Below are 27,433 nucleotides of genomic sequence, written 5' to 3' on the forward strand. Positions count from 1 at the left end.
AAACCCAAGCAAACCGACATGGAACAGGATCACACACACATACATGCTGGTTGGCGGCGAGGGTCTTCAGGGGAGGCGACATACGTGAGGAGATGAGGTGGACGCGTGTATGGCTTCTTTCCGTGGGTGTTGTCCCCTTCTCCCGCGGGGGCACAGCACTGCTAGGTTTTCTCTCCGCTCCGCATCTCCCGTCCTCTCTAGTCCTCCATCAGCACTCGTACCCGCTGTGTCTTTACCTTACAAGCAAAGCAAATCGCATCAAACAAGGAAAGCCAGTGCGCATCCTCCTACCATTCGTCAACCTCCTGTCGTGAATCTTGCAAAAGAAATCGTCGTGCCTTCCTCTCGTCACAGATCAACACACAGCTGGCGAACTTGCAATCAACGTCTTCGCATCTACTCGTCCTTCGTTGTGGATGTCATTTTACTACATATGCGTTTTCTGCTGTGTTTGAACGACTTTTATCGATCAGAATCATTTATGTCGGTGGAAATGATTGCTCTGCGAAGCTTGGGATGTCCCTTTCGGCTGTGAATTAAATGTTTATACTATGTTGCCATTGGTGCGAGTGATACATCTAGTGGTGGCCAATATCTACATCACCAGCTGGTCTTATTTTGAATTACTTTGCGATTATAAAGTACACAAGGGGTCTATTGAGAGTAAGATATACGTATTTTAAAAGAATACATACTTCGATCTCATCAACTGCAGCTACATTGGTGATATTCAGGCCACAACTATGTTCAGTTTCCGTGATCTTGTGGAGTCAATGGAAAAGAACAAATATGAGAGTGTAAAACAAAAGCCGCCTCCTATACAGCCTCCTCTGCAAAACATCTCCTCCTACGAGGCTCATAAAGACTGCGAGATCACCCCGAGAAGCCAGGCATCCCAGTGCAAAGTGGAGGCCACTGATGAGGCGGAGGACGGATGGGAAAGACGTGAGGGACTGTGGGGCTGCAATGAGTCACGGGAGGACCAGGAACAGGAACGGAAAGGAATATGGTGGAAGGACGAGGAGTTTGGAGTGACAAGAACAGGGCAGCATGAGAATGATAAAATGGAAATTGAAGCGACACATACAAAGATAAAAGATACAGAAAAAGCTTTGACCTTAAAGAGGAAACAACCGAGCATGACGTCGGGAAACTCAAACTGTTATAATAACTTGTACGCCCCACTCAGAAAAAGTTGTACTCTGCCGGGGACATTATCACCTCTACCCGATCTAGCACACACGGAAGAAACTCTTGGGAAACAAAATGTAGAATCTTCAAACCTAAAAGTGCGCTGCAGTCGAGGCTCTGGATGCGAACAAGGACATAATTCTGATCACGATCCACCGGATCCTTCGTCTTGGAGCCCAAGTGGGGATCAATATGATGTGCTAGGTAAACTTGAATACCTAGGGGGAAGTAAAAGAAAAGTTCGCGGTATAGATAACCAATACAGAACAGCAGAAGAAAGATATTCTTTTGAATTTGTAGACGAAACAATAGAAGACTGTCATCAATTTGGAGACGACTCTTTAAGGAAAGTAGCGGACTCAATAGGAAGTGAAGGCACCTCGGAGGAATTCACTTCTCAAGAATTCTTTATTCATGCATCATACAATTCAAGGCAATATTTTGATGATGTATGGCACAGAGGAGTGTCAGGAAAAGACACACGCACTTTAGGGAAGCATCTTGGAAGTAACACGAAACAGGCGGAGAACGCAAGGGGCTGCGACTTGAACTGTCCCGTCACGATGTGGCCACTGAACAACACTACTTCTGCTTTCACGCCATTGATTGGAGATAAACAACAAACTAACTCTGCGACATACAAAAACGCAGCGTGTTGTGACTTCCAAACAAAGAATAAGGTGAGAGTTGAGCACAAATGGACAACACAGAATTCCACAGGCCATGGGGAATCACAAAATTCGAAAGACTCTGAACATGTAACATCTAAAGGCAGTCACAAACCTGGTAAAAAGGAAAGCACAAGACCAGCCAGCAAGAGAGGAAGAAACTCAGGGATTCCTTCCAAACAATCGACGAGAGGCTTGTCGAAAAAATTAGACAGTGCTGCATATAATAAACAAATCGACAGAACAGCTTTTAAAACAAACGAGAGGCCCCTAAATTATAAAACGCGTAATATAAGAAAACACAAAGGAACTGAAACAAAAATTGGATTCCATGAAACTGACAACAAAGCTGAAGATACAAGAGGGAATGAAGAACCCCGGTCATCCTCTCCCTCTTCATTAGGATTCAGGTAACTAACCACGGCATCGAACGGTTCTACAGTAATGAGCTGACGGGGACGAAGCATACCATCAGATAGTATACAGGTGTCACGTATGAATATATATGAACATGCATATTCTGTGATGAAAAATGCATATAAAAAATGTCCAGGTTTTCCCGGTGAATGTGGTTGTGAATGGTGATATAGATAAGTTTAACATACATCATAAACAAACAATTTCAACTATTCCCAGTAAATAAACTGCAGGATGGGAAGAAAGAGATGCATGTAATAAATATTTTCAAAAACTTCAAGTATGATGATATTAAGTTTTGCATATAGTAGCTACGTATAAGCATCATTACCAAAGTCGTTTTTTTTTCTTTTCATGTAATGTATACGCCAGAAAAGACTATGTTGAATATATGGAGCGTGATGAAATTTTTTTTTTTTTTCATACAATGACAAGTCTTTTCCTTCAGGTGTCCGCGGTGCTCGTGCTGGTGGCGGGACGAGGCCTCCCTGGCGCGCCACCTCCGCCAGCACGCCCCGGCGCGGCCCTTTGCCTGCGCTGACTGCCCCTCGCGCTTCAACCAGCTGGTGCACCTGCAGATACACCGCCGCACGCACAGCGGCGAAAAGCCCTTCCGCTGTACCTCCTGCAGCGCCTCCTTCAGCAGGAAGGACAGGCTGAGGTAGTTTGGTGTGCTCAGTGTTTCGCTATAAGAGTATAATCAGTGACCTAACCCCCTTTGAAGAGACATTTGCAAAAACGTTTTCGCGAAGCAGGTTACTTTGTGGAAGTCATATACTTAAGAATATCGAACTTTGGCTCATGTGACCTAGATCATTTATTAGTTTATTAAGTATCAGTTTATCTACTTATCAGTTTATGCTGATTATATTGTAATATTCCACGTTGCGCTATTTACATGTATAGCTATAAAGGTTAATTAGGCCGGGCATCCATTTGTCTGTGATCCGTGATCCGTGTCCGCGTCAGCGTCTGTATCCGTGTCAGTGAAAAATCGAACATATGGGAAAAGGTAAAGAAGCATCCATTAATATGTTCAGTATCCGTGTCCGGTCCGCGTCCGCGAGCAATTAATAGTGCAGTTAGCGATTTTTCACGTACATGGATGAGATTTACCACGGAAACTCTGGTGGGTGACATGTGACCTACACAAAAAGCCACACATCACACGGCTTTCACCATGCCTAGAACTACCAAAACACGGACCTCGTATGTAGTTTTCACAGATATATGGATGTTTACCTCACAGACGGGGAGGCGGTGGCTGAACGGATAGCGAGACGGCCCCGCGTTCAGGAGGACGCGAGCTCAATCCCCAACCGGTACCACCAAGCTGGGATTTTTCAGCCGCCGCCGAGTGGCTTAAAACTACCCACATGCTGTCCAGAAGACCACCTATCAACCCGGACTCTAGATTCTAGGATTAAAGATGAGCTCAGGGAGGGCAGCATGAGCCAATGCGAGATGGCGCCACCATAAACACTCGCCTGCGCCAGAACGGCCTGGGCCGACCATCAGGTCCCACCGGGAAGAAGCTTTGGACCGACCATCAGGATCCACCGGGAAGAAGCCTACCGGCGCAATAGGCCAAGACGTAAAAAAAAAAAGAAAAAAAAAAAGACACTGACAAGGATACGGACACGGACGTGGACACGGATCACAGACCATGGACAAATGGATTCCCGGCCTAATGCAATTTCCAAAGAAAGGCCCATCAATTTTCTTATAGATACGGCAGACAAAGGTAACTTTAACAAAACAATAGATAATGGCTTCCTGCGCCCTGTAACTCAGAGGATATAATGTATCTCTCTCTCTCTCTCTCTCTCTCTCTCTCTCTCTCTCTCTCTCTCTCTCTCTCTCTCTCTCTCTCTCTCATGCGTCTCTCCTTGTGATTCACCCAACACATCTTCCCTTATCCTCATCTCCCAAAGGTCGCACGAGCGGAGGCACAGTGGCGAGCAGCCCTACACGTGTCCGTACTGTTCCCTCTCCTTCCGGGACGCGGCCAGCCTCCGGAGTCACGTGCCAGTTCACGCCCTCCAGCTTCCCTTCACCTGTCGCGTCTGCCGCTCCACCTTCGCACACCTGTCCACCTTCACTTCACACTGGCGACAGCACAAATAATTATGCAGGTGTCATATTTATATTTGCATTATTGGATTGTTTCTGTCTATCTAGCTGTCTGTATGTCTGTTTCTCTGTTACTCAACTTTTGCAAGATATCTTTCCACATGAACAATTGATAAACGACCTGATGTTAATCAAGTACATATTTTTTCTTTTTTTCTTTTCCTGCGCTGTGAAGGGTACGAAGAATGATCAAGTAGCCAGGGTAACTTGATAAGGTTAACGGCGAGTGGTACGCCCTAATATCTCGATACATGTTTATGTAGCTGTCTTCCCCCCACCCTGGGGCCCCTTTGCTCTGCTGCACGTTACATTGCCCACATTCCTTGCATTCCACTCATAAACAGGCCATTGTGCATCTCTTCGCATCAGCCCGCATCCATTGAATACTTTGTTGTTACACACACACACACACACGCACACACCATTTGCTGACCCTCCGCCTTCTCAAGCCCACACTCATAAAATAAAACTTGGCTATATGATTGTTCTATAGATTGATATTTTATAGTTAGATCAGTCAAGGAAGCGTCGATGAACTGGATAGGACGCAAAACAGCAAATGGTACCTAAGTGTGTGTGGCATGGCTGTAACCTATATCGGGTAGGTACTATGTGTAGACATGCATGTTTATATAGATTATAGGCTACGTGCCAGCATGTAAACCAGCGAGATATAAATATGTTGTTCATGTTTCGTCAAAGCACCGAACTTATTATCGAGCTTTTGAACCCTAATTAACTCCATATCAAAAAGAAATAATGAAATCAATCATGCCTTTGGATTATCACAACTTACCCTCTCACGTTTCCACCGGTAAGTGTTGCTCTGCTGACCAAGGAGGTAGAGAGTTGCTCGCCGTTGAGTAAGCCCGTCTGGGACTAGGGGTGTGCGCCTTGACCCGTCGACAGAGACTAATGAAGGCCCGTGCCCGTCAGCCAATCTGTAGTCTCCACTTCCTTGATACGGATGCAGCTTCGTTATACCAAGAACAATGTAACTACACTCTATTTCCCTGACAGCTTTTTTGGGAAGGACTCTATCGTACTTTTGCTATTTTTTTTCTTTATGCCTTGTCAAACTGCATGAAAATGTATTAGTGCATGTAAGTGCCACACTACATAATTGAATAATAAGTTTCACAAGTTGACTGTTGTTACACCTGAAGAACCATTCATTATTTTTAAACTAATAAACTATATTGAAATTGGTGATAGGTACACCTTTCATATGATATCTCCTTTACGGCAACCATGAGATAAAGTCAGTCTCGTTTGATCATTCACCACAATCAGCTCAGATGAAATGTGCTTCAGGGAAAATGTGTGATAGATGCTTCACTAACTGGTTCATTATCTCATCTATTCTTTAAACTCAGTAAAGACTCCCAAAAAGCTAACAGGGAAATCGAATAAATAAGCTGTCAAATAATAATTAAATTTGACGTCTGTATGTTGTTATCACATTGCCCTGCTTCCTCAGATCAGTTGTTAAGACTCATAAGGTGCATTACATGTTCACATGATTCTTCATGATCATTTTGTTGGACCTCCACATTGCATACACACCCCTGTTTTCAGTCTCAGGAATGAATACAATATTAACAATCTCATAATTTTCAATACAAAGGATGAGTGATTCTTTAATGATGGGTGTGCAAACCAATTATAAACCTGTTAATAACTTTATTACATAAAAATACAATAAAGAAAAGCTTAACCAATCTCTGTATATTCATAAATATCCCATAATATTTCAACAAAGTAGTTTGTAACCTAATGCTGCATATGTATAACTTGTCTTTTAACAATGTGACTTATACTCTTTATTTACCATTACAAGTTGACACGAGTAGAATACTCGTTTTTATCATGAAAGCATTTGAATTTTTATATGAAACTTCAGTTTTACGACATGTGATTAATAAGTTCGAAAAAGGAAATATAACATACCAAAGCAGGATTGAACAAGGAAATTATTTATGGTAAAAAAAAAAAAAAAAACAAAAAAAACACTTTGCAAGGCAGAGATGAAATATAGGATAGACTGTCTTTGCAGTAGGCAAGCTCTGACATAAACCCATAAAGGACTCAGCATATCAAAATAGGGAACATCCTAATGTTAAGGTTACGTAATCCTTTCACATAGTTCAAATGCCCTCAAATGCTGCCTGAGGAGTTCCATCAACAACTGCACAACATACTTCTCTGAAAATGCTGACAGCAACAGGGAGAGATGGGAAGAATTTCTAAAACATATGCTTCACAAACTGAAGCTAAAACAACAATGTATCTCATTTATCAACTTTAAATCCATTTAAGTGTTGCCTGATCAATCAGAGTAACAGTTTTGGAGATAGGGACATGTAAAAAATGTCAAGAATCCTGTTTGTTTGTGTCTAAGCCCCTGCCTAGACACCTTAGATCTTCCTACCACTATGTGTACCTTGCATTGGTCCAGTACTTCCCAAACAATTACCTTCTAAAAAGGTAACTGGAAAGGATATTTCAACAGAATTCAGTTATGTTCTTTATGATGTTGTTTTACGGCAATTATATACAAGTAAACTTTCACTGACAATTTTAGACTTGCTTAAAAGATCTATTTAATTATATCACGAGGGGAATCAAGGATAAAAACATCATCAAACCATGAGACTTGTGAATGAAAATCTCTACTTCCTTTGCATAAAGTACAACTTAAAAAGCTCTAACCAGCTACTGGACTCTTGGTGAGCACTACAGCAAGTAGGATCTGAAACCATTGATAATAAGGGTACTAACCAGGATCTATTCAACTCTTTTACAAGATTATTTTGTTTGTTCTTTAATATTTTTTGCAGCATTATGTTCTTTGCAAAAGTAATGAACATACATTCACAATTTTTTATATTAAAGATTACATGACTTTACTAAGAAAATTTTCTGGATTTTTGTCTACATAACACACAAAGGATTCATTAAAATTATGGAATCTTTCATAACGACACCTTAGAAAAATCCTGAATTTGTGTTTCCAGAACATTCCCCAACATGTCTGCCAAACCTATCCAACATATGCACACATACATGTCTGTACACACACACACACACACACAATTTCCATCTCCACACTCCTCTAAATCTTGCACCTACTTACCTCACTCCTATACATCTTAGTTATGTTTTTCATTTTTCTTTAAATTATTCCCAAGTCATGAAATCATACTAAATAAAAACTCTGAAGGCATGTGAGAAAAAAACTTTGATGACATTGGAATTTGAATGCATTTGTACTGAGGTAATAAGCCAGAGACATTACTAAAAAAGCCATATATATATATATATGCATAGTGCAAGATAGTAAAAATCATAAAGCTGCAAGTGGGTCGCCAATAGGCTTGCTGTGTATTTTATGTGCATGTGAAGAGAAAGGCTTTGCATGTGAACTGTACACCTGCTGAATACATCCAGGTTTAGGAACATTATTTTCAAGTGAAACAGGAAAATCTTTATGAGTTGAGTGAAAGAAAACATATACTGATTACTTTATTTCAAATATTCACCATAAATGTTGCAAAGCTTCGTATTCATATATATAACAGATTTACTTTCAAACCAAATGCTTTCAGAACAAAGTGACAAAATGATCCTTAAAAAGAGTTATGTTACATAAACTGGGCACAACATAACAACAAAATATAACATCATAAATAAATTTGAATACTAGTATAAATAATATATTATTAGAGCAGAGGCCAGAAGATGTCAAGATTATAAACAATGTACAAGTGACTTTCAAAGACTAATGTTAAGTGAGTCAAGGATTAAGTAATTTTGGGATATGCATTATTAATGTCTGTATATGTCTCACTGTTCACATTTTGATGAATTTCCAAATTCGAATAATGCTGCATACCCAATGAGTAGATAAATCTTGTCAACTGGCCAATGCTGGAGCGATGATTTGAATTTGACATAATGAAGTCTATGAATCTATGTCTTTAATTATAGAGACTCTGAAGTGAGTCACATGAGGGGGTACGGAGTTCCTGGGCTCGCTTAAACATCTGGGCATCACCAAACGACCGAGCTCTCCATATCATGTTTTCCTCTGCAAGAAAGGAGAAAGTTAATTCTGAATGTCAAGATAATTAATTTCATACACACTAGAGCTGTCATACAATGTTAGAGTGACTCCCTTTATCTAACTTCCTATCATCCACAATATACTGAAGAACACTATTGTATTTAATGAGTCCTATAAAGAAGTTTCTATGAATCATCATTTTCAAAATTGAGGAGGGTCAGTGAATACATCTTAAGAGTGGGAAAAGCCACTTACTTGCTACCTATACTTACTAGTGTTTACATGTGTAAAACACTTGTCCAATGTGGTCTGGGCTATAAAACTAAGTTGGAACTCCAAATCTTTAAAAATAAATAAATAATTGCTTCCACTAGTCGTACAAGTGATTGTGCCACTTATTTGGTTTTGGAGGGCTAAATGGGTGCTGAATTTCTGATTCTGATATGAAGCATTCACATTAATACACAACCCTGTACTGGGTTAGATGTGATTCATTTTTGTAATTAGTTTTGTAACTGAGAAGAAAAATGTGCTAAGTAGTTTACGATTATTCTGCATGAAATCTACACAAAAAGTTGATTTTAGACTCTTCAAAACTTTCCTTTTAAAATGTTTTGAATGTGCAACTTACTATAATTTTTCTCTTTAAAGCAAGCATTCCTGAGAGTAGATACAAAATCCTCTTCTACATGTTGCTCTAACCGTCGAATACTTCCTTGGTAGTCGGTATTAAAGTCTGGCTTCACGTAGTAGGACACACCCAAGTGGGAAGTGCTACGCTGAACACTGTATTTGCTGTAAAAGAAAACACAACATTAGCTGTATTATTTACAGACCACTCCAAATTGTATAAATCTTAACCTTCATTATCAGAACACCTCTGTGGTGTAGTGGTTAACATGTCTAGCTACAAATCTGTGGGTCTGGATTCGCTCCTGGCACCCAGTTCAACAAGCTGTTTATCTTTGCCTTCATGATGAATAATAAATGGATACCTGGGGAAGGTAAACTGCAGTAACCCAATTGTCACATCTGCCCAATCTTCTGAGGTTGTGGGTTCTTACTCACCACAAGCTCAAGGGCCAATGAGACAGAGATGAGCACAGAGGCCATGTGCAGCTAGGCATATGCCCTAGATTTTATTCCTGTTTTCCTATTAGGTAGTCCTCATATAGTTACCATTCTTTTCTTTCTTTCTTGTGGTTTCCTTTGTAAAGGAAGCTGGTTTACATAACATGCACATTTTGTTTGATAGACATTTACTAGCCATTCAAGCAATACCTAATGGAAATCCTTTAGGTTAATGAAGTCATTACTATTATCATCAGTATATAATTGTCATTTGCCTTTTTTTCTTTTAGTCACATGGTGAACCTACATATCCTTAAAAGTTATGAAGAAACTGATTGTAATAAGAGGGAAACCTCTTCAAACTAAAAATGTTATGAGTGGCTGCAGGGATGGCAGGTTATGGTGCCAAATGTGTCTAATAGTTTTGTTGGATAATAATTATATGATCAACATCAGTCCGAACTGTAATTTTCATAACAAGAGTCTTTTGGGATGTAGAAGACAAAAAATAACAGCTCCATTCAGAGAGGGCAAGCACTGTAGCACTTCATCATCATGACAAGTCCATCCATTAACAAATGATCATGTGAAATTGCAGCTCACATCAATTAAAAATCTTGTTGGTGTTGGTTGCCAGGTAAAACTATATATTTTTTATATTTGTGTCTTACACAATGTGCAATTTTCCAATGGAAAAAATATGGGACTTATTTGTATAATCTATGTTGACAAAAAGTGCGCATGTACCATTACTGCAAGATATGATAGTGAAGGATATGTAATAATCAGATACACATGACAGAAAGCTGGCATACTGAACTCTCAAGAGGTACGAATTGAGCCTAAGAATGTAGATATTTGGAGTAAATGTGGAGGAACGTGTTGCAGAACTCAGGAGGAACAGCACGGATGGGGCATCTGTGACTAAGCTTTACTGTCCTTATGCAAATAAAAAGAAATGAGTGAAAACTCTTATGCTATATCAGCTGCACATAATGAAGACATCTAGTCAGCTAAAAGAAAGCAAGTGCTACCAGGAAATATAAATTCTATTTGAAGTCTTAAGAAATTGCATCATAATAATTTTACTTGTATCTCAAAAGTACTTTCAATTATGAAATAAGGAAATGAAACATGCAACAAAACAGAAAATTTATTACTTAATTTGGAACATAAAATGACCAACTTTGATATTTTTGGAGCACAGCACAAAACAGCATAAGGCACAGAAACATTATACAGACAAGCTGAAGCTTATATCTGTATATGTTGTGTAGATTGGAGGAGTTGGATATTACACCTACATGACTAGTTGTAACATGAATAAATGACTAGTAAGATTTATCTTTCATTCATTTCCACTAATATTTCAAGGGAACAACAATACTGAGATGCAACACAGACCTCCAAATTTCATAAGCACAAATTTAGGACAACTAGGACACAAATTTGCCATTTATGTAATTAAATAACTCACTCACTGGCCAAACTGTTGAGTTTAGCCAAAGAGAAAATTATCTCTCTTTGTTGAACCCAAACCTAAAGCTTAAACTCCTTCAAAAAACTGAAGTGATGAATCCATCTCCATTTATCTGACTTTCTGATGCTGGCACTTCACCCGTGGCAAAATAATCTCCGTGTCATCTGTTCTTGCACACTTAAGTTCTCATTTTCTAATTATGCTTTCCCCAAACAATAAAACAAAATTTCATTGTCATAATTAAGAGGGGGGTAATCTTTTCATATATACCACATCTGTCTTGCTCCTAAACACCTTCCAATTGAATTTCAATTCCTCCATCACCTCAAAGTGAAAAAAATATCACTGTGCTTCCCTGAGCATCTCTGCCACTTCCCAACTCATTTCCTCACCCTTATTAATCATCCCAAGTCCCATTTATTTTTACTACTTTTACCATCGCTTCTGTTTCTGTTAGGAACATCTTTCCAATTAACCCGGTAGCAGCGGGGATCATGTTTCTTAATGGTCCCTCTAAGTGAGAAAAATCATCACTCACACAAACTATTTCATAATATATATATCAAAGCATTTGTGATCAGTTTATGTATCATCTATTTTGGGTGGTTTATGTCATGGCACAAATTTGGCCCGTCGCTGCTACACGGTAAAGCCACAAATTTGGCCCGTCGCTGCTACCGGGTTAATAACTTGTTACCTAAATCCTCAACTTAAGGCTTACTTAATGCATGAGCATCAGTAAAACAATAACTCCTGTCATTATACTCCTTTTTGAAACAAAAAATATATGAGTATTAGGACCAACTTGAACCTTCATCCATGCCCAAAATTTTCATCCAATTAGCCCGCACATTTTCATTCCACATTTCTGTTAATCTCAAAACAACTCTCATAAAGCTTTTTTGCTCAATCTCTCCCCTATTCTCATACTTTTGGCCATACACAATCCTCCACTCCACAATTTCACCTCTCCTCCAATAAGTAAACATGGAGGCTGATGCACATTGAATTTTTAGGAACTTCAGAAAATAGGTCTTTATCATCATCTTCAGCCAATACTAGTGCTCTAAGTTTTTAGCAATTTCTGCAAATAAGAGTCATCATCATAATAATTTTCAATGAAACAATAGTTTACTGCAGGAAAAAAATATTTTGCAACATTATCCACCTATGTTGCAAGTGGGATTTGGTATACTTCATCCTGCTCTGGTAAATGCTCTGATTATGCAAATATTAATATGCACATTGCAGCAAATCAAAAGTTAAGGAAGAAAATAAAAGGATATGAACTTTCAAAACTAGCAGTAAAGGGAAATACTAGTAATATAATAACATATGCACCATCTACTAACATTAAAAACAACTACCAATGTGCAAACACCATCATCTATTCAAGAGCTTTTCAAATTACCATTTGATTAAAACAAAATCTAAACACATAATCTTTAGCAGGTGGCAAGATATAAGAAGAAAGTTACATTAGCAGGATTCAAAGTGCATTTAAAATAAATTTTGTAATGAAAAATGAAAATTTTGAAAAAAAACTATAATGAGAAATTACAAAAAAATTAAGATCCTGATTTTAGCTTTGGTTTATTCTACACAGCTATAATCTAACTCAATGTTTCTTAAAGCATCTGATGAAATGATTGGTATGAAAACTGTACCAATGGGAGTTTAAGCCACAATTACTTTGTGTGGCTATTTGGGGGGAGTAATGAATGAATACTACAGAATACTGCTTTTCTGAGTAGTGGAAGCCCAAACCATATTTCATATGGGAATAGATACGTAAATGAACAAATAAGAATAAAAGTAAAAAAATAACAATAATTAAATCCTTCAGATGTATAACTTTAGTTCAGCAATGATAAAATAATGAATAATGTATTAAAAACTTTACCTGATATTATAAAACATATCACAAACCTTCCATACAATATAAAGGTTCTCTAGGAAACATGTCTACTTTCTACTCACAAACCACTTCATAATTAACAAGGATATTATTAACCTGGTTGGCGAGAGGGAGTACGTAGGGTCGGAGGAGAGGAGGGAGGACGCGAGGGACAGTAGCAAGATGAGGAGGAGCGGCATCAACTGCAGGAACACGGACACATTGGACTGCTCTGCGTGGGCAGCCTGGTGGTTGTGGCCCTGCTGACCACTGTAACCCCTCCCATGGCCTGCTGCACGCTCCCACCGCCCACCACGCCGCACATACACATTTCCTCCAGGGTAGCCACCACCAAAGAACATGTTGAAGAGCTCTTCTGCCGTCATGTCACCTGTGAGATAAAAATAATTGCAATGTTACATGTGCTGTTACAAAGTAAAGGCAGGGCATGCAAAACACAAAAATGAACAAATAATCCCCGAAACACATTTATACTGCTCTTTTAAGTGCCATATGTTTTAGTACAGTATTTAATAAGATAACAGTGAAGTGTTTGTTTGTATGTAAAATAAGTCTTGAGTTAAATGACTTACCTTGGCACCATACTCACCCATGTCTTGGCAAAATTTTGTCCATTTGTTTTTCCAATTTTAACCATAAACTGATTAAAAGTACACCTACAATGAACCTTAAACTAATATTAATTCAGTAACTGCTCACTTATCTGTGCCACTGGAATGACTAATTAGCATTAGGAAATTAAATCCCTAACAAAATGGTAGATAGGAGGTCCAGTTTGCCTGGAAACATTTTATTCTGTCTGTGATCATTTAGTCATCAGCACTGTATGTAATGGGTTCTGTGTCATGAAAACTTCATATATTCATGTAAGCATGACAAGAGTGGATTTCCCTTGCTAAAGTTCACCCTGACTCTTGTCTACTGATCCAATGAAAAGTATGGGTCATACTTTTGGCATAGGTAAAGTAGAAAATCTGCAGTAATAACTCCAAAACCATTACTTTGCACATACACTTCACTAAACTAAGCATCCCTCTCACATGCACATACTTCATCCTTCATAAAATACCATAACAAACATCCACCATGAGTTGTATTACAAACACTTTTTGTGTTCTTAAGTTTTTTGTTTTATTCCATTCCTTCTCATTGTTTTTTCGTACACATTGGAACAGTTCATATTATGGTCTTTGATCATTGGTGATGCAGTGCTTTGTACACTGAGCTCTGCATACATGCCCCGAAGTTTTAGTTCTAGACAGAACTGACAGCTCAAAGACTACCTTTCACATCACCTCAGTAAATATGGGCCAAAAAAATAAAATGAGTACCTGTGGGTTAGTTTTTAAATGAAGCACTATGTAGTATCTGAATCAAGGGAACTTTCTCCAGTCTTTTTAGTATGGCAAAACTTTGTGTCCTCATTATACATCAAGAACATGTCACAACATCCTCATTATTGTTGTCACATGTGAGGATCCTAACACTTACCATTTCTTTAGTGAAATGATGCTTCATTCTGTGTTATAGGGTGATATTTTGAAACTTCTAGTCTTAGCCTTTACTATGTTCTCCATTAAAGGAAAAAAAAGTTCGGGCTTCAGCATAATGGATGATGTCAGTAATACCTAGACAGACATGTGTAGCTGCATGTGCCTGTGTAGACCTTGAGGGGGAGGGGCAAGGAATTCAAAACGACACATGTAAGTAGAGTATGTCAGGTTTGATTGGTTTGGTCTGTGTCCAGACAGGACTGTGAATGGCAATTTTTCTCTTTCCACAATGCATTCTTTCTCAACAGACTAATTTTATAAGTTTCAATACAATCTGGACCTCCCATCCTGCTTAGATGAGATAATACATTATGAAAAAGGGTTTGTAATATTAGCAGATACATTTTCAAACAAGGGACAAAACCATGAATTTGAGGGACCCAGAGTATGGCATTTCCCAGCCGGTCTCTGAGGTACAAGCCTGACCTGCTTGTATATGGATTATGGATCTGCTTGACTGGCCAGAAAGAGTCAAACTTATTCTTCTGCAATAGGGAGAGCATAATGCAGAACAAGGAGGCCAGCAACAGCAACAGGACCAAAAGCACAAACATTTGCAAGTAGTGCATGATCATGACCAGCAGGGTGTGGAGCAGGGGGTGGTGTGTCGTCCATGGTGGGCCTGCAAGGAGAACACCACATGGCACCACAACCACAGCATGCCCCTCCCACATGTCCCTCAAGCAGGATTCCTCACTCCAGGGAGTGAGAATGGATCACAGGAAGAGAGGGAAAGGGAGTTTGCTATTTGGACGGTAATACTCTAAATGAAGAGTTCTATTCATGTCGAGGGAGAACATACTTCAATCCATCTCCCAGTTTGTATTAGATGCATGAGAAAAAAGGAGAGAGAATGCATTAGGTAGCGAGCAGTTCTAATCCAGGCCATTTCACTTACAACAATGTTACATTGGCACTAATAAATACTCATGTCTACAGTAAATATACTTGTGCTTCAGAGCTGGTGGCTGCATTCATTCCAATAATCTGATATCTACATATTCATTCTTATCTAAAGTCAACATAGGTTCTAATGACTACAAAACACAACAGCACAAAACTTACTTTCATAGCCTCGAGTGAAGTCGTGATGGCTGTAGGAGTTTCTGTGGTGACTAGGGCTACTTGCTTCCTCAGGTCCATAGAGATCATACTGTTTCTTTTTCTCTGGATCACTGAGCACAGCAAAGGCATTACCAACAGCTGCAAGTAATACCAATTACTCATTTTGATCCACCAAGTACAGCCACCAACAAAAGCATTGTTGCCACACCAGAAGTCATGAACCTCTGCCTTCAGCCTAGTGAACCGCACCACTAGACAGTGGAGGGGAAGTGGGCATCCAAGGGTAATAAGGAGTTAGGTGCTTGGTGTGTCCCAATTCTTTCTTTCATGTCCCAATTTTTTCTTTCCACAAGCCAGTCTTTCTAAAGAAACTAATGTTAATAAATCTAATTACAATCTGAACCTCCCATCCAGCTCCGAAGAGTAGGAAGAGATGATACATAAACAATCTCCTCCTCCTCCTCCTCCTCCATCTTCATCACCACCCTTCCCACCTGCTATGTTACATATGGTGAATGTGTTTTCTGTGACCATATATCATAAGTTATTATGATGACAAAGTGATAATGTTACTAAAGGCCATGGTGACATCACATGCCCTTGTCTCATATCCATACCAACACCCAAACTCATTCAGCTCCCTGCTCATACTCTTTATTCTGCATATGATCTTAGTGAAATTTGAAGGTTTTAGGGAGTAAACTAATTGGCTGTTACTTCTTTTAAGTCTTTTATGTTGTCTTTTTTGTGAGTCAATATAAATGGGTGCCTGTCATGTGTTTCAAGATATAGTCAAGTCTCTTTTATCCGAAAATCACAGGACTTTAAAGGTGCCGTTAAATCAAATTTTTCGGATGAACGATATTCTATGAAATATAAGGGAAAACAGATTAAGTAAACGAGCTGATGGAATTTGTTGACAAATTCCTTTGCATCATCCGTGTCGGCCAAATTTTTTTCACCACACACATCTAGTTTCCTGATGCCATGTCTCTTTTTAAACTTTTGGAGCCAACCAACAGAGAATTCACATGGCTCTTTCAGTTCCATGAGTTAATAAAAATGCTTATGGCCATACCATAAATCAACCTCTTCGACTGTCGAACCTCTTCGACCATTTTCTGCTACCATAAAACTCCAAGGTTTTTTCCCGAAAGGGAAGGGAAGGTGTTGGAAGGCGAAACTGTTGGAATCTGGCAAGGGGTTGGGACAGGCACATCTTTGTCACCCCCTTCACACATTTTATGAGTCAATTCTGTATCTCTTTCATTAATATAGTAGCAAATGATCCAGGAATTATAAGAAAATTTATTTGATCTAATATGAATCGGTAATTTTTTTTTAAATAAGTGATTAAAAATGTTGTTAAAGACTTTAGGGTTTGTATCATGATTTTTAACCCTTGCTGTGGCAACACACCTGCTTGAAAAACTCAATCAGGTAGTCTTTTGCTATAGCTCCGATGGGCCTCTATCTCTTTTCAAATGGCTCCTTGCTTGACAGGATATAGCGAAAGGCAAAGTTGGTAGTGGCGGGCATGTGTGGACTCATGGCTGACTGCATGGAGCAGTGGTGGGGTGGAAACACTGGCCACCTCCCAGGGATGCCAACCCTATCACTCACAATATGTACACATTTATACCTATATAATTACCATTCAGTCAACCATTTTATTTGTGATCATACATCGACAAATATGTATAATCACACAAATGTGTGTAAAATGCTTCAATTTTCAACATTTCCATGTAGAGGTGTTTGCAGAAGCTACCAACCCAACCCCTAGGAACGGAAGGGGTTGAGATCAACTTATAGTGCCCAACAGAAAGGGGACACCGTGTAAGGGAAGGGGAAGAGAAAGGTGGTGGGGGAGATGTATGGTACAGACATTAGCCTTTTCCATGATGAGCGGGCCAGTCACTGCGTGTCCCTCAGCACGTTTAGTAAGAAACCACTATAGTCGGTTCACCCAGGTCTGAAGTGTGCATTATCGTGCGCTGGTAACCTGTTGTCCCACAGCATATCCGATTGCATGGATAATACATCATAGCCTATGCATAGTAAACAGTTATCAGTGTCAATAATGTGCAGGCAACAATAACAAATACCATCAATTATAGTTAATTTTGATTTAAAAATTATTAGTTATGTCTCAAACACCGATTTTGTTAATATAAGTCCTGCTATTTTCTCGGTGGCGGACAGCGCTAAGGCTGTTTAATAACTACAATCAGCGATCTTGTAAATTAACTAAACAAGTGTTTGCGACAGTACTAATAATTTTTAAAACCAAAATCAACTATAATTGATGGCATTTATTATTGTTGACACTGACGACTGTTTACTATGCGTAGGCTATGATTATTATCCACGCAATTGGACACGCTGTGGGACAACTGGTTGCCAGCGCTCAATAATGCACACTTCAGACATACAGCGTGGTAGACCCAACATTGTAATCCTTCATCAACACAGTTCTGCTTACACCACTTTCTATCTTCTTACATATTTTCATTTTCTGTTTCAGAGTTAGCATAACTCTTTTCCTCTTAGTACTTCCACCTACTGGGTTACCTTTAACCTTTTCATTGCTAAATGCTTGCAGCAGGCATTAGGCGTATTTGCTAGTGGCGCTAAACGCCCGCTGCGACCTCCACCCGCACTCAAATCTCCTGCGTATGAGTGTTCCAACACTAATTCTCACAACACAGGATTGCCAAATGAGTGGATTCTTCACTAAATTTGGTGGAAAATCACATCAGCCCAGCGCAGCAAATCTACAGACGAGTAACTGGTGGATGGTCTTGCCCAATATAGCGGCATTTTTGCATAGCTTCACCAATCACCGACTTATTCTTTGACCAAATATTTGTAAATATTGCAGTTGGCAATGCTCCCTTGCCAGAATCTGAAGAAAAAATGTCCGCAGTTCCCTCAATATGGCTGATCATCCCGCACGCACCGACGTAAGTGTTAACATTCAACACTCCCTGAACATGCATGTACGTTCGCAAGAGAAGCATGCATAACTGACTCCTATAGATCTGGACCTCCTCTTTCCAAAGGTGTTTTTGGTTTTTAGCTGTGATGAATAGTTTTTTGAGATAAAGAGGTTAAAAGAGACCCCCAATTGGGCTGCCCGACTGCACTTGAGGGGATAGTCGCGTCCACACTGCGCGCAAGGAAAGGGTTAAGAGGAGCAGGGGAGGGCAGGGAGCTGGTGGGGTCTGGCGTGTGCTCTAGTGGAACATACGTAAACAAATGCTAGTGGCGCAAGGTTCAGATTTCGGATAAATTTCTGATTTCTTTGATTAAATGAAATGAGAAAGTTTTTGTAAAACTTAGTTATTCAAATAATTTGGTTAAGAGAATCTCAGATAAAAAGAGACTTGACTGTACCATTAACCTAACCATAATTCATTTAACATGTTGGTAGACCCAGTAAATTCATATATGCTTCCTCAGTAATGAGACTTTCTATTTAACAAAGTGACCTCATTCTTTCTCAATTTTTACTCTAAAATGCTGCTTATTATGTGCTTAAATATTCCCTTCACCTAACCAAACCATAAGCCAAACACAGGTTGGTACACTCAATAAATTCATATATCCTTCCTCTGTAATGAAACTTTCTATGTAAAAAAGTGACTCTTTCTTTGGTGATTTTAAATATAAATTAATGCCAGTCAAGCATTTGAAGATACCCTTGACATGACCTAACTATAACTGCTGAATCTTAATTATAAAATATATAGGTTGAGCATTCTTTTCATCTCTACACAAATTCATTTACATTTCATAGCAAGGTTGTTACCCTTTTACTTCAAAGAATGATAGGGGCAGCATACCTTTAAATGCTTCCCCTGCTCCAGGTGCCTTGTTCTTGTCAGGGTGAAACTGGAGTGCCAGCTTGCGATACGCCTTCTTGAGGTCACTGTCTGTGGCATCCTTGCTCACTCCCAAAATCTCATAGTAATCCTTACACCTCATAATTCTGAAAGATGAGCCACATCACTGCAAACACGACAACTATACAATATCTTTACACAATTGCCTTTAATTGCCATGTCAAATTAAGCAATTATTCTTACTTGCATTAAAGTCAATGAGCAACTAACTGAATAAAAATGCAATATACATTTAAATGAATACTGTATTACAAAATGTTGGAACATTACAGCATAGCCAATAAACAATATTTAGGTTTGTTATTGATTAACAAAAAGAAACCTTGCATATCAGTTATTTTCGCATTTTTACCATTATTCTCCCTTACAAATTATTTACAAATCTTTATAGTATCCAGATTTCCATACAACTGATGGCAAGCCTATATTGTATATTGAAAAAAAAAAAAAAAAAAAAAAAAAATTTGTTCTTGATAAATCCATCTATGAAAAATAAATATAACATAAACAACTGCTAGAACACAAAGCACAATGTTCAAGCTTACTTCTTGACAGCATCCCCCTGCTCCTTGGAGTACTCCCTTGTGCTGCCAGATGTCTGGGAGGCGCTGGTGGTGCTGGTGCTGCTTCTCTCCTCACTTGTCGCAGCACTTCTCCTTTGACGGACATTTTCCCCTCCGCTGCGACCTCCTCCTCCATCCCCATCATCACCCTCTCCACCAGCTGTGCCATTACTGTGAGGGGTGTGGCTTGTTGTCCCGCTTAACCGGTTCAGAAGTTCCAGGAATTCTGAGTAAGAGGAGAGGACTGATTAACACCAATTGAACGCTTTGCACAGGTTTGATAATGTTGCACTCACTACTCATCCATCATAAGTCAATAAATAGGTACAGGTTACAATATTAACGTCTTTCTTAATTTGTTCCAAAGGTCATTTTCTTCAATAGTTTCTAATACTTCTAGTATTTCAGACTTTTGTGAGGTAAGCATCATGAGATGATGAAACAAGGCTTTGAGAGACATAATAACTGATTTTGTTGATCTAGGTTACTGATTTTGTGGGATTATGTTACTATTTGGTATTAGTTTGGGGGAGGTGTTGGCTGAGTGGTTAGCATGTGGGTGCGGTGTCCAGGAGGACACGGGTTTCATTCCGTCTGCCACTACAAACAAGCTGGCAATTTTTCAGTCAACGCTGAGTGGCTTAACCCGAGAACGTCGGCAGACCCTTTTCAGGGCTTTCATGAGTCGTGGCTGTGGTACGGTGGACCCTAAAAAGGGCTTGCCATAAAACACCTAATTCGAGCTAATTGTAGGCGGTGGTGGCATAGCGCAACCGACCATGAATGCCCTAGGTCATTGTGGTGGATGAGTGATCTTGAGGTGGGTTTTATTGTCATAGGTGGTGCTGTAAGGTCATGGCATACTGAATTAGTTATCCATACAGTAATCGCTTGTCATATTCTCTATAGTAGACAACAAGTGATTCTCGGCTAGATGCCACGCACCACGAGACTGTTTATTTTGTAACAAACACCACCCAAAAAGAATGGAGTTTGAGTAAAAGTATATATTTTACACGGCATGAGAGGAGTACTCTGATGTACGTTCCATGCTCTTTTCTTAGTCTCAAAATGCAGTGTAATTTTGTCGTTTCTCGACCACTTCTCAGCTTTCCCATAGCCGAAGCCCATGGGTTAAGAGTATCCACATGCTGTCCTGAAGATCATCTATCAACCCAGACTCTAGATTCTCTCCAAAAGATGATCAAAGATGAGCTCCAGGGAACATCATGAGCCAAGCAAGACGGCACCACTATAAAACACTTGCCTGTGCTGTAATGGGCTGGGGCCAACCACCAGGCCTCACCAAGAAAGCCTATTGGCGCTATAGGCAAAATGTAAAATAATAATAATAATAAATAAATATATAAAAAAGATCGTATTGGTTATCAGTTCACCTTTGCTGCCTAAGGCTCCACCCACATGTCTTTGTGGCAAGGAAAATGCTTTACTCTTTGTTTACCAACTATTCTACAGTTTCAGTGTTGCCTACTGTAGTACCATGTGTGTAAAGAACTTATTTCAAGACCAAAAGTTGACAGAACCACACCTCCAGAAAGAATACCCAGTATCAAATTATATTATGCTAGAGAGCAAAATACAGCTTTAAGGGGGCCGGCTGTTTTTTTACCCTTTTTTCTCTATTCAATGGGTTATTGTCATGATTTATATACCAGACGTAAAGGACACCCTACGCATAAGATTTAGCCCCCCTAAAAAACAATCTATCACCTTTCCATTTTTTCCCAATGACCATTTTTGGAAAATTTGAAGTTTTTTGGAAAAGGCTATTTCTACTAGTATAATAATTCCTCTACATGGGAACAATTAATATAGTACAAGAACCATGTTTAGGCCAATGAAAGTACAGCAAAATATTGTATCAATAATCATTAGTTTGTGGAATATAAATATTCAGACTTTCATGGTCATAACTTCCCCCTAAAAATTCAGACATAAATACACCATAATTCAGTCACATCATATACAAGAAAAAACTTGCTATAGCCTAGTTTAATTCTTACAAGTCTAGGCATAGTTTTGGTGTTGGTTTCATCAAAATCAGTTGAAAAATGATGGAGAAACTGAAGTGCAAAGGTACATAACTTACATTTTGAGATATGGCCAGGTAAAGTTTTTAATGTGTAACATTCAAACATAGCGGAGTGATATCATGGCATTTATCCTTTCATTTATTTGTAATGATATATAAAAAGATGCATCTTCATGTTCAGTCATAAAACATTATGACTGTAAGGCTCCTGGTCACCCCCCCCCCCCCTTCCTCAGCTTGAGGCAGGGTATTAGCTCACAAAGGAGGTGTTTCATAGCTGCCAAGCTACTCATTGTTGCCAGGTTTGTTTCCGAATGCTCGTGGAGCATGTCTCCCCTTTCTTCTTCTCTTTGACGTTCTTGGATCTCTTCTTCTTCCTCATGCTTTTCCTTTTAGTATCTTTTTCTTGAATTTTGAGTGAGTAGTTGATGTTGCAAGAAATTTACTTTGTTATATCCAAAATTATGGTGAAGGATGTTGATTTGGGAAACAAATTGGACTCTTGATGCTCCAGCAAACTTGACTTTTTGACATTTCTTCCAGATCTTTGAATGGAAGCTTTCATTTGCGTTTTGAGTGAGGCCCCGAGGGGCCCGAACGTATTGTTTTGATGCATGGGGGGGTCCATTATACGCCCTTAAGAGAAAAAGTAATGCGAATTTTAATGAAAAACTTCATAATTAGATTCTCAAAGGGTACACGCAGCTGAGGAATTTTTTTCCTCAGTTTTTCATTTTTGACCAATTTTCTTCGTTTTTCGCCTGGCCATAAAGTTTGATTGGAGTAGTTTAAATATGCTCCCCCACCCAAATACCCTGGCTTCCCGCGGGTCCCCCAAGCCCAAATATTCAAGAAACAAAAACATCTCATATCACCTTCCGGTGTTTACAAGGAAGATACGGGCCCAAGTACACTCGCCACTCAGATGAAATAGTTATCATAAATCGATGCAAACCTTAAAACCTATGAGCAATAGGTACCGGTAATATATAGTTTTCACAACTAGCCATGTTTGGACATTTGACTCCAAATAGTAACCTGTATTTTGGAATCTTGAAATAGAAAAGGAACCTAGTGCACTAGAACTAATCATGGAGGTTTAAGGAATAGAGTCGACATCCCCTGACCAGTGAAGCCGCCGAACTATAATTTTTAAAGCCGCAAGGTGGCGGATACCTGTCAGGTGTTGTCAGGTCAGGTATTTATGAAATAGATCTACTGCATCAATAAATGTATGGTAATAAAAAACACCTGCATCATAATGAATGAGACGGGGTCTGGAGGTAGGAACTAAGGTAGGGGGCATGAGCTCTCACCCAGGTATCCCTCATCTTGCATCCCTAAAAATGACAGTCTGGCGGCTTCACCTCAATGAATGGGATTAGCGGCCCATGTCGACTCCACCAATTCTACCTCCATGGAGCTACTACATTCAAGACAGTTCTCTGGGAGGCTGAGTGTGTTATTTTCATACGTACATGTTTTCTAACCTTCCCCAAAAGACATAGCAAAGAGTGTAGATATCAAAAATAACGTGAAATAGCCATGAAATGTGTTTGGAAACCACGAATGGGCTCAAGCAGTAAAATAGTACATGGCGTCATATGACAACCAAAACCCGCAGCTCACCACAGCTAAAATTCAATAGGCTCTTCCCTGTAGGGGGTTTCACTCCCCTCACCCCATAAAGGATACTAAAAAATATGATCCGCCTAATGTGAGGGCTTGTTCCCCCTCAATCCCCCTATATTTCCACATTTAGTTGCACTGGGTTGCTCAACCTCTTGCAGCTGCACGTATGAGTTTGCACACAACTTTCATCGCTGCTTTCACACTTGTTTTGATCTTTACACTTTTACCTTCTGTTTTCTGGGAGTTTGAAGGTTAGTAGAAGACATAAAGGTATTATTCTAGTGTCTGCCCATATTCACCTCTCGCAACCAAAATTGGCTAGGGGGCCATTGAGACTTCGGGGAATGCGGTGGTAAACATGAAATGCATCGCAAATGCATAGTTTTTGAGTTATGGGGGGGTTGAAAAATACCCTAGATGTAGGGAAATTCCTTACAATTACTTAGATGTAGGGAAATTTCTAACATTCCGGGTTTTTTTTACAACGTACGGAAACCATGCAATTTCACTCACTCTCCATACCAAAAGGGGGGTCATAATAAGGTTATAATGAAGCATCTAAACGGTTAGTAATTTACGTCATAGGAATCTTGCAACCGTCATATACGACTATGTATTCACTTACTGGTAGCACGTACGAATGCGTGAAGCAGGTTTGGTATCACGTACGAACGTGTGAAGCAGGTTCGAACGCAGGTTACTTGTGTTCAATGTCCCTCAGTTAGCTGTTAGGTCGTAAAGTTTGGTTGGGGTACTTTAAGAGGGGGGGTTCCAGGGGGGGGCGCAGCCCCCTCTTGGTTAGCAGGGGGGTCGAGGTGGGCAGGTTAGCAGGTTAGCAGGTCGTAAAGTTTGGTTGGAGTAGTTTAAATGTGCTCCACCACCCAAATACCCCGGCTTCCCGCAGGTCCCCCAAGATCGTTGGGGGAAGGGGATTAATTTGGCTTCTTTACTTTTAATTACTTCTGCCTTCATATTATGGTTGAGGGACATGTATTTTGTTTTTTTAACTATGATATATGGAGGCGGATTATCGTATTCTGGATTTGTATCCAATAGCCACAATCACCTTGTATACTAGGAATACGAACCCGTGAAGCAGATTCAAAATGCGGTCTGTAAGGATTCACGTGTTCGAACAGCTCGGGCAGGAGGTTCGAGAGCCTTCACTTGCTCTAGCACCCGCAGTATTGTTTAAGGTGCAGCGTTGGAAGGATCACGGTTAGCCGGTGGTTTTGATTGTGTCAATGATAAATAATGAAGATACACTGTGTTTGGTGCCATGGACTCTACTTGGAGGACAGAAACCTTGCGATGAGGTGACAACCTACTAGAGAGAGAGGGCATGAGTATAGTGTAGGTGGTGTATGTGAGCGAAGATGGCCTCCAGCGCCACGCCAGATAGTGAGGTGAGCATCGTTTGGTGGGTTCACTACGCTTCTCTCCCAAAACAAGCTTGGGGATCCAATGAGTGCGTGGTTTCTGTATGGGAAACACTAAATTCTAAAGTCTTCAAAATAATGAGTGGCATGGAAAACATTGACAAACACACACTTTTCCAAACCACAAACACAACACAAAGTGGCCACTCCAAACAAATATAAAAACAGAGATGCAACAAAATGCAAACACAACACACTTTCACGCACAGAGTTATAAATACATGGAACTCACTACCAGAACACGTAGTAAATGCTACATCCACATCATCATTCAAAAACAAATATGACAAACACAATACACAAATGAATATGGAGGGGGGCAACAGGATCTAAGTAGATCATATGTAAATCCCGTGGATTTTATTGGTAAGTCTTATTGGTAAGTCTTTGGTGGTGGTACGAGGAAAAATCCCTAAATTTAGGGAATTTCCCTAGGCCTAGGGAGTTTTTTTCCCCCTCCCCCACTAAAAAAAGTGCGCGATTGCGACGGATTTCGTGTCCCCCACCCAAAACCCCACGTTCCCACCAGGTCCCCAGGCTTGTATGGGGGGGGAGGGGGGAGTATGGGCAAACACTAGAATTTTAACGACATAAATGACAACAGAAGAGTGCTTTGTAGGGCAGAGGAAAGATATGGGTGCACTAATATAACCAATCTTAACCAGCTCCGAACCAATCTTAACCAGTTCCTGCGCCCTTTCGGCTGCTAAACTAATCTAAATACACAATGTGGAAAGTATCATCCTCGGGGGATAAGTTTTATAGTATTTCTGTGCCACCCATGAACAAGTGGTTCCTGCACAATCAGGGCCCATAGGCACACCCTTCACGCAGTCGGGAGCCTCTGCAACATGTGAGCAGCCCTGCCCCGCGGAGCCCCAGGAAGCTAAATAAGTCAAGAATAATTCACTTCCCAGTACCAACGATTCCAAGGCGGATAATTCCTACTGACACACCAGCCCTTCCACGCACTTTTCCCCGGATGCTAACACCACTCAGCGCCACCCACGGGCCGCCTTGGAGCCAGATGAGGAGAATTTAGGGAAGTATTTGTGGAGCAAGAAGCCATAGTCGCCAGTCCCTCCCGCCCCGCGCCGCCTCACCTTGGGACTTGGCGGACGGGTACAGCCGCTCCGCCTTTTGTGCGAACCTCGCTGCCTTCTCCCTGCTGCCCTCCTTAAAGTATTTCTGCGCCAAGTTGAAGCATTTCTCGGCCTCGTCCTTGTTCCCGTCATGAACCATGGTGCAGCCCAGGTGTAAACACGCACCCTGCAAGGCGGCCGCCCATTGGTGCACGCCGGCCAATCACCGCGAGCCTCGTCAGCCGCAGCCAATCAGCGGCCGCCTGCCATGGCCGCCGCGGCCACCTGGCGGCCGCAGAGACACACCAATCAGCTGACGAAACATTAAAGAAAAATATAGCTATCAACGAATAGAATCCCCTAATTATGTCCGGATGTAAATGAAAAAGATGTTTTTTTTATTTGAAAGTTATTTCGGCTGATTTATATTTACAGAAGCTGCAACAGACGAAAAAAAAAAATGGCTATTGTGTACTACATTGGTTTCCATGGTGTGCTATGAAAAAATATTGCTTGCCGTACACGTAACAGTACACAACACAATCATACCATACAGAGATGAAACGTTGGCATGAGAGCGATTAGCTGTTAACGCTAGATTAGTCCACTGGCCAAGGATCTACCTTAGCTCTGGTACTGTAACTATTGCAACATGAGTTTATATATTTTTCTCTACAACCATTGTAGCCTATCTAATGGAGAGAGTCCCCACACTACAGATGACGAAAGAGAGGACATATTTCAACACATTATCGATCTCCGTGTAGGCTACTTGCTGACGAGCCGATGAATGAGTCAAGGGACGAGGGTAAGCTTCGCTTACTATTTGTTATTTGTATTATTCGCAAACCTATTATTAGCAAGGGTGCATAGAAGTTGAACACCTATCAAGGTATATTTCCTAATGTATGGTATCACTATCATCATCACGTACCATCTTTTTTTTTTGTAAATATCATAGACCGTAGGACATGTATCTTCCTGCGTGTTCTCTTCATCCCATTTTGCTTCTCAACACCTTGTATTCATCTGCACCACTACTGACTGACACAAAACAAAACGCTGAATTTTCAGACTCCCACAACTGATCAAGTTTGGGTCCAGATTCCTTTTCCCTACTTTGAAGTATCCTCTTAGTGGGAAACATTGTAACTTCATTTTCATTTTTTTGCCCTAGGGCTGCCTCTTTTGTTA

At 40.1% G+C, this 27,433-nt stretch overlaps 2 protein-coding genes across 2 annotated transcripts; one reads left to right on the forward strand and one right to left on the reverse strand.

Annotated features, from left to right (window-relative positions):
- Positions 1-7,531, forward strand: LOC126995628 (zinc finger protein 490-like). Its single transcript, XM_050855355.1, has 3 exons — positions 1-2,269; positions 2,725-2,937; positions 4,211-7,531. Exons 1-3 carry the CDS (start codon positions 744-746, stop codon positions 4,401-4,403), a joined length of 1,932 nt encoding a protein of 643 aa, XP_050711312.1. The 5' UTR covers positions 1-743; the 3' UTR covers positions 4,404-7,531.
- On the reverse strand, positions 6,394-26,464 carry LOC126995629 (dnaJ homolog subfamily B member 12-like). The gene is made up of 7 exons (XM_050855356.1): positions 26,261-26,464; positions 20,016-20,259; positions 19,411-19,556; positions 15,563-15,700; positions 13,041-13,314; positions 9,107-9,270; positions 6,394-8,499 (listed from the first exon to the last, which is right to left on the reverse strand). Exons 1-7 carry the CDS (start codon positions 26,397-26,399, stop codon positions 8,390-8,392), a joined length of 1,215 nt encoding a protein of 404 aa, XP_050711313.1. The 5' UTR covers positions 26,400-26,464; the 3' UTR covers positions 6,394-8,389.
- Positions 26,465-27,433: the final 969 nt, after the last annotated feature.

This window comes from Eriocheir sinensis, chromosome 8 (assembly GCF_024679095.1).
Source record: "Eriocheir sinensis breed Jianghai 21 chromosome 8, ASM2467909v1, whole genome shotgun sequence".
Taxonomy (NCBI): domain Eukaryota; kingdom Metazoa; phylum Arthropoda; class Malacostraca; order Decapoda; family Varunidae; genus Eriocheir; species Eriocheir sinensis.

Coding starts and splice junctions, on each gene's coding strand:
- LOC126995628 (XM_050855355.1), top strand. CDS start 744: ATGTTCAGTTTCCGTGATCTTGTGGAGTCAATGGAAAAGAACAAATAT. Junction 2,270..2,724: donor CCCTCTTCATTAGGATTCAG/GTAACTAACCAC, acceptor CTTTTCCTTCAG/GTGTCCGCGGTGCTCGTGCT. Junction 2,938..4,210: donor AGCAGGAAGGACAGGCTGAG/GTAGTTTGGTGT, acceptor CATCTCCCAAAG/GTCGCACGAGCGGAGGCACA.
- LOC126995629 (XM_050855356.1), bottom strand. CDS start 26,399: ATGGTTCATGACGGGAACAAGGACGAGGCCGAGAAATGCTTCAACTTG. Junction 13,315..15,562: donor CTTCACTCGAGGCTATGAAA/GTAAGTTTTGTG, acceptor TTTATCTCACAG/GTGACATGACGGCAGAAGAG. Junction 8,500..9,106: donor CTTTAAAGAGAAAAATTATA/GTAAGTTGCACA, acceptor CCTTTCTTGCAG/AGGAAAACATGATATGGAGA.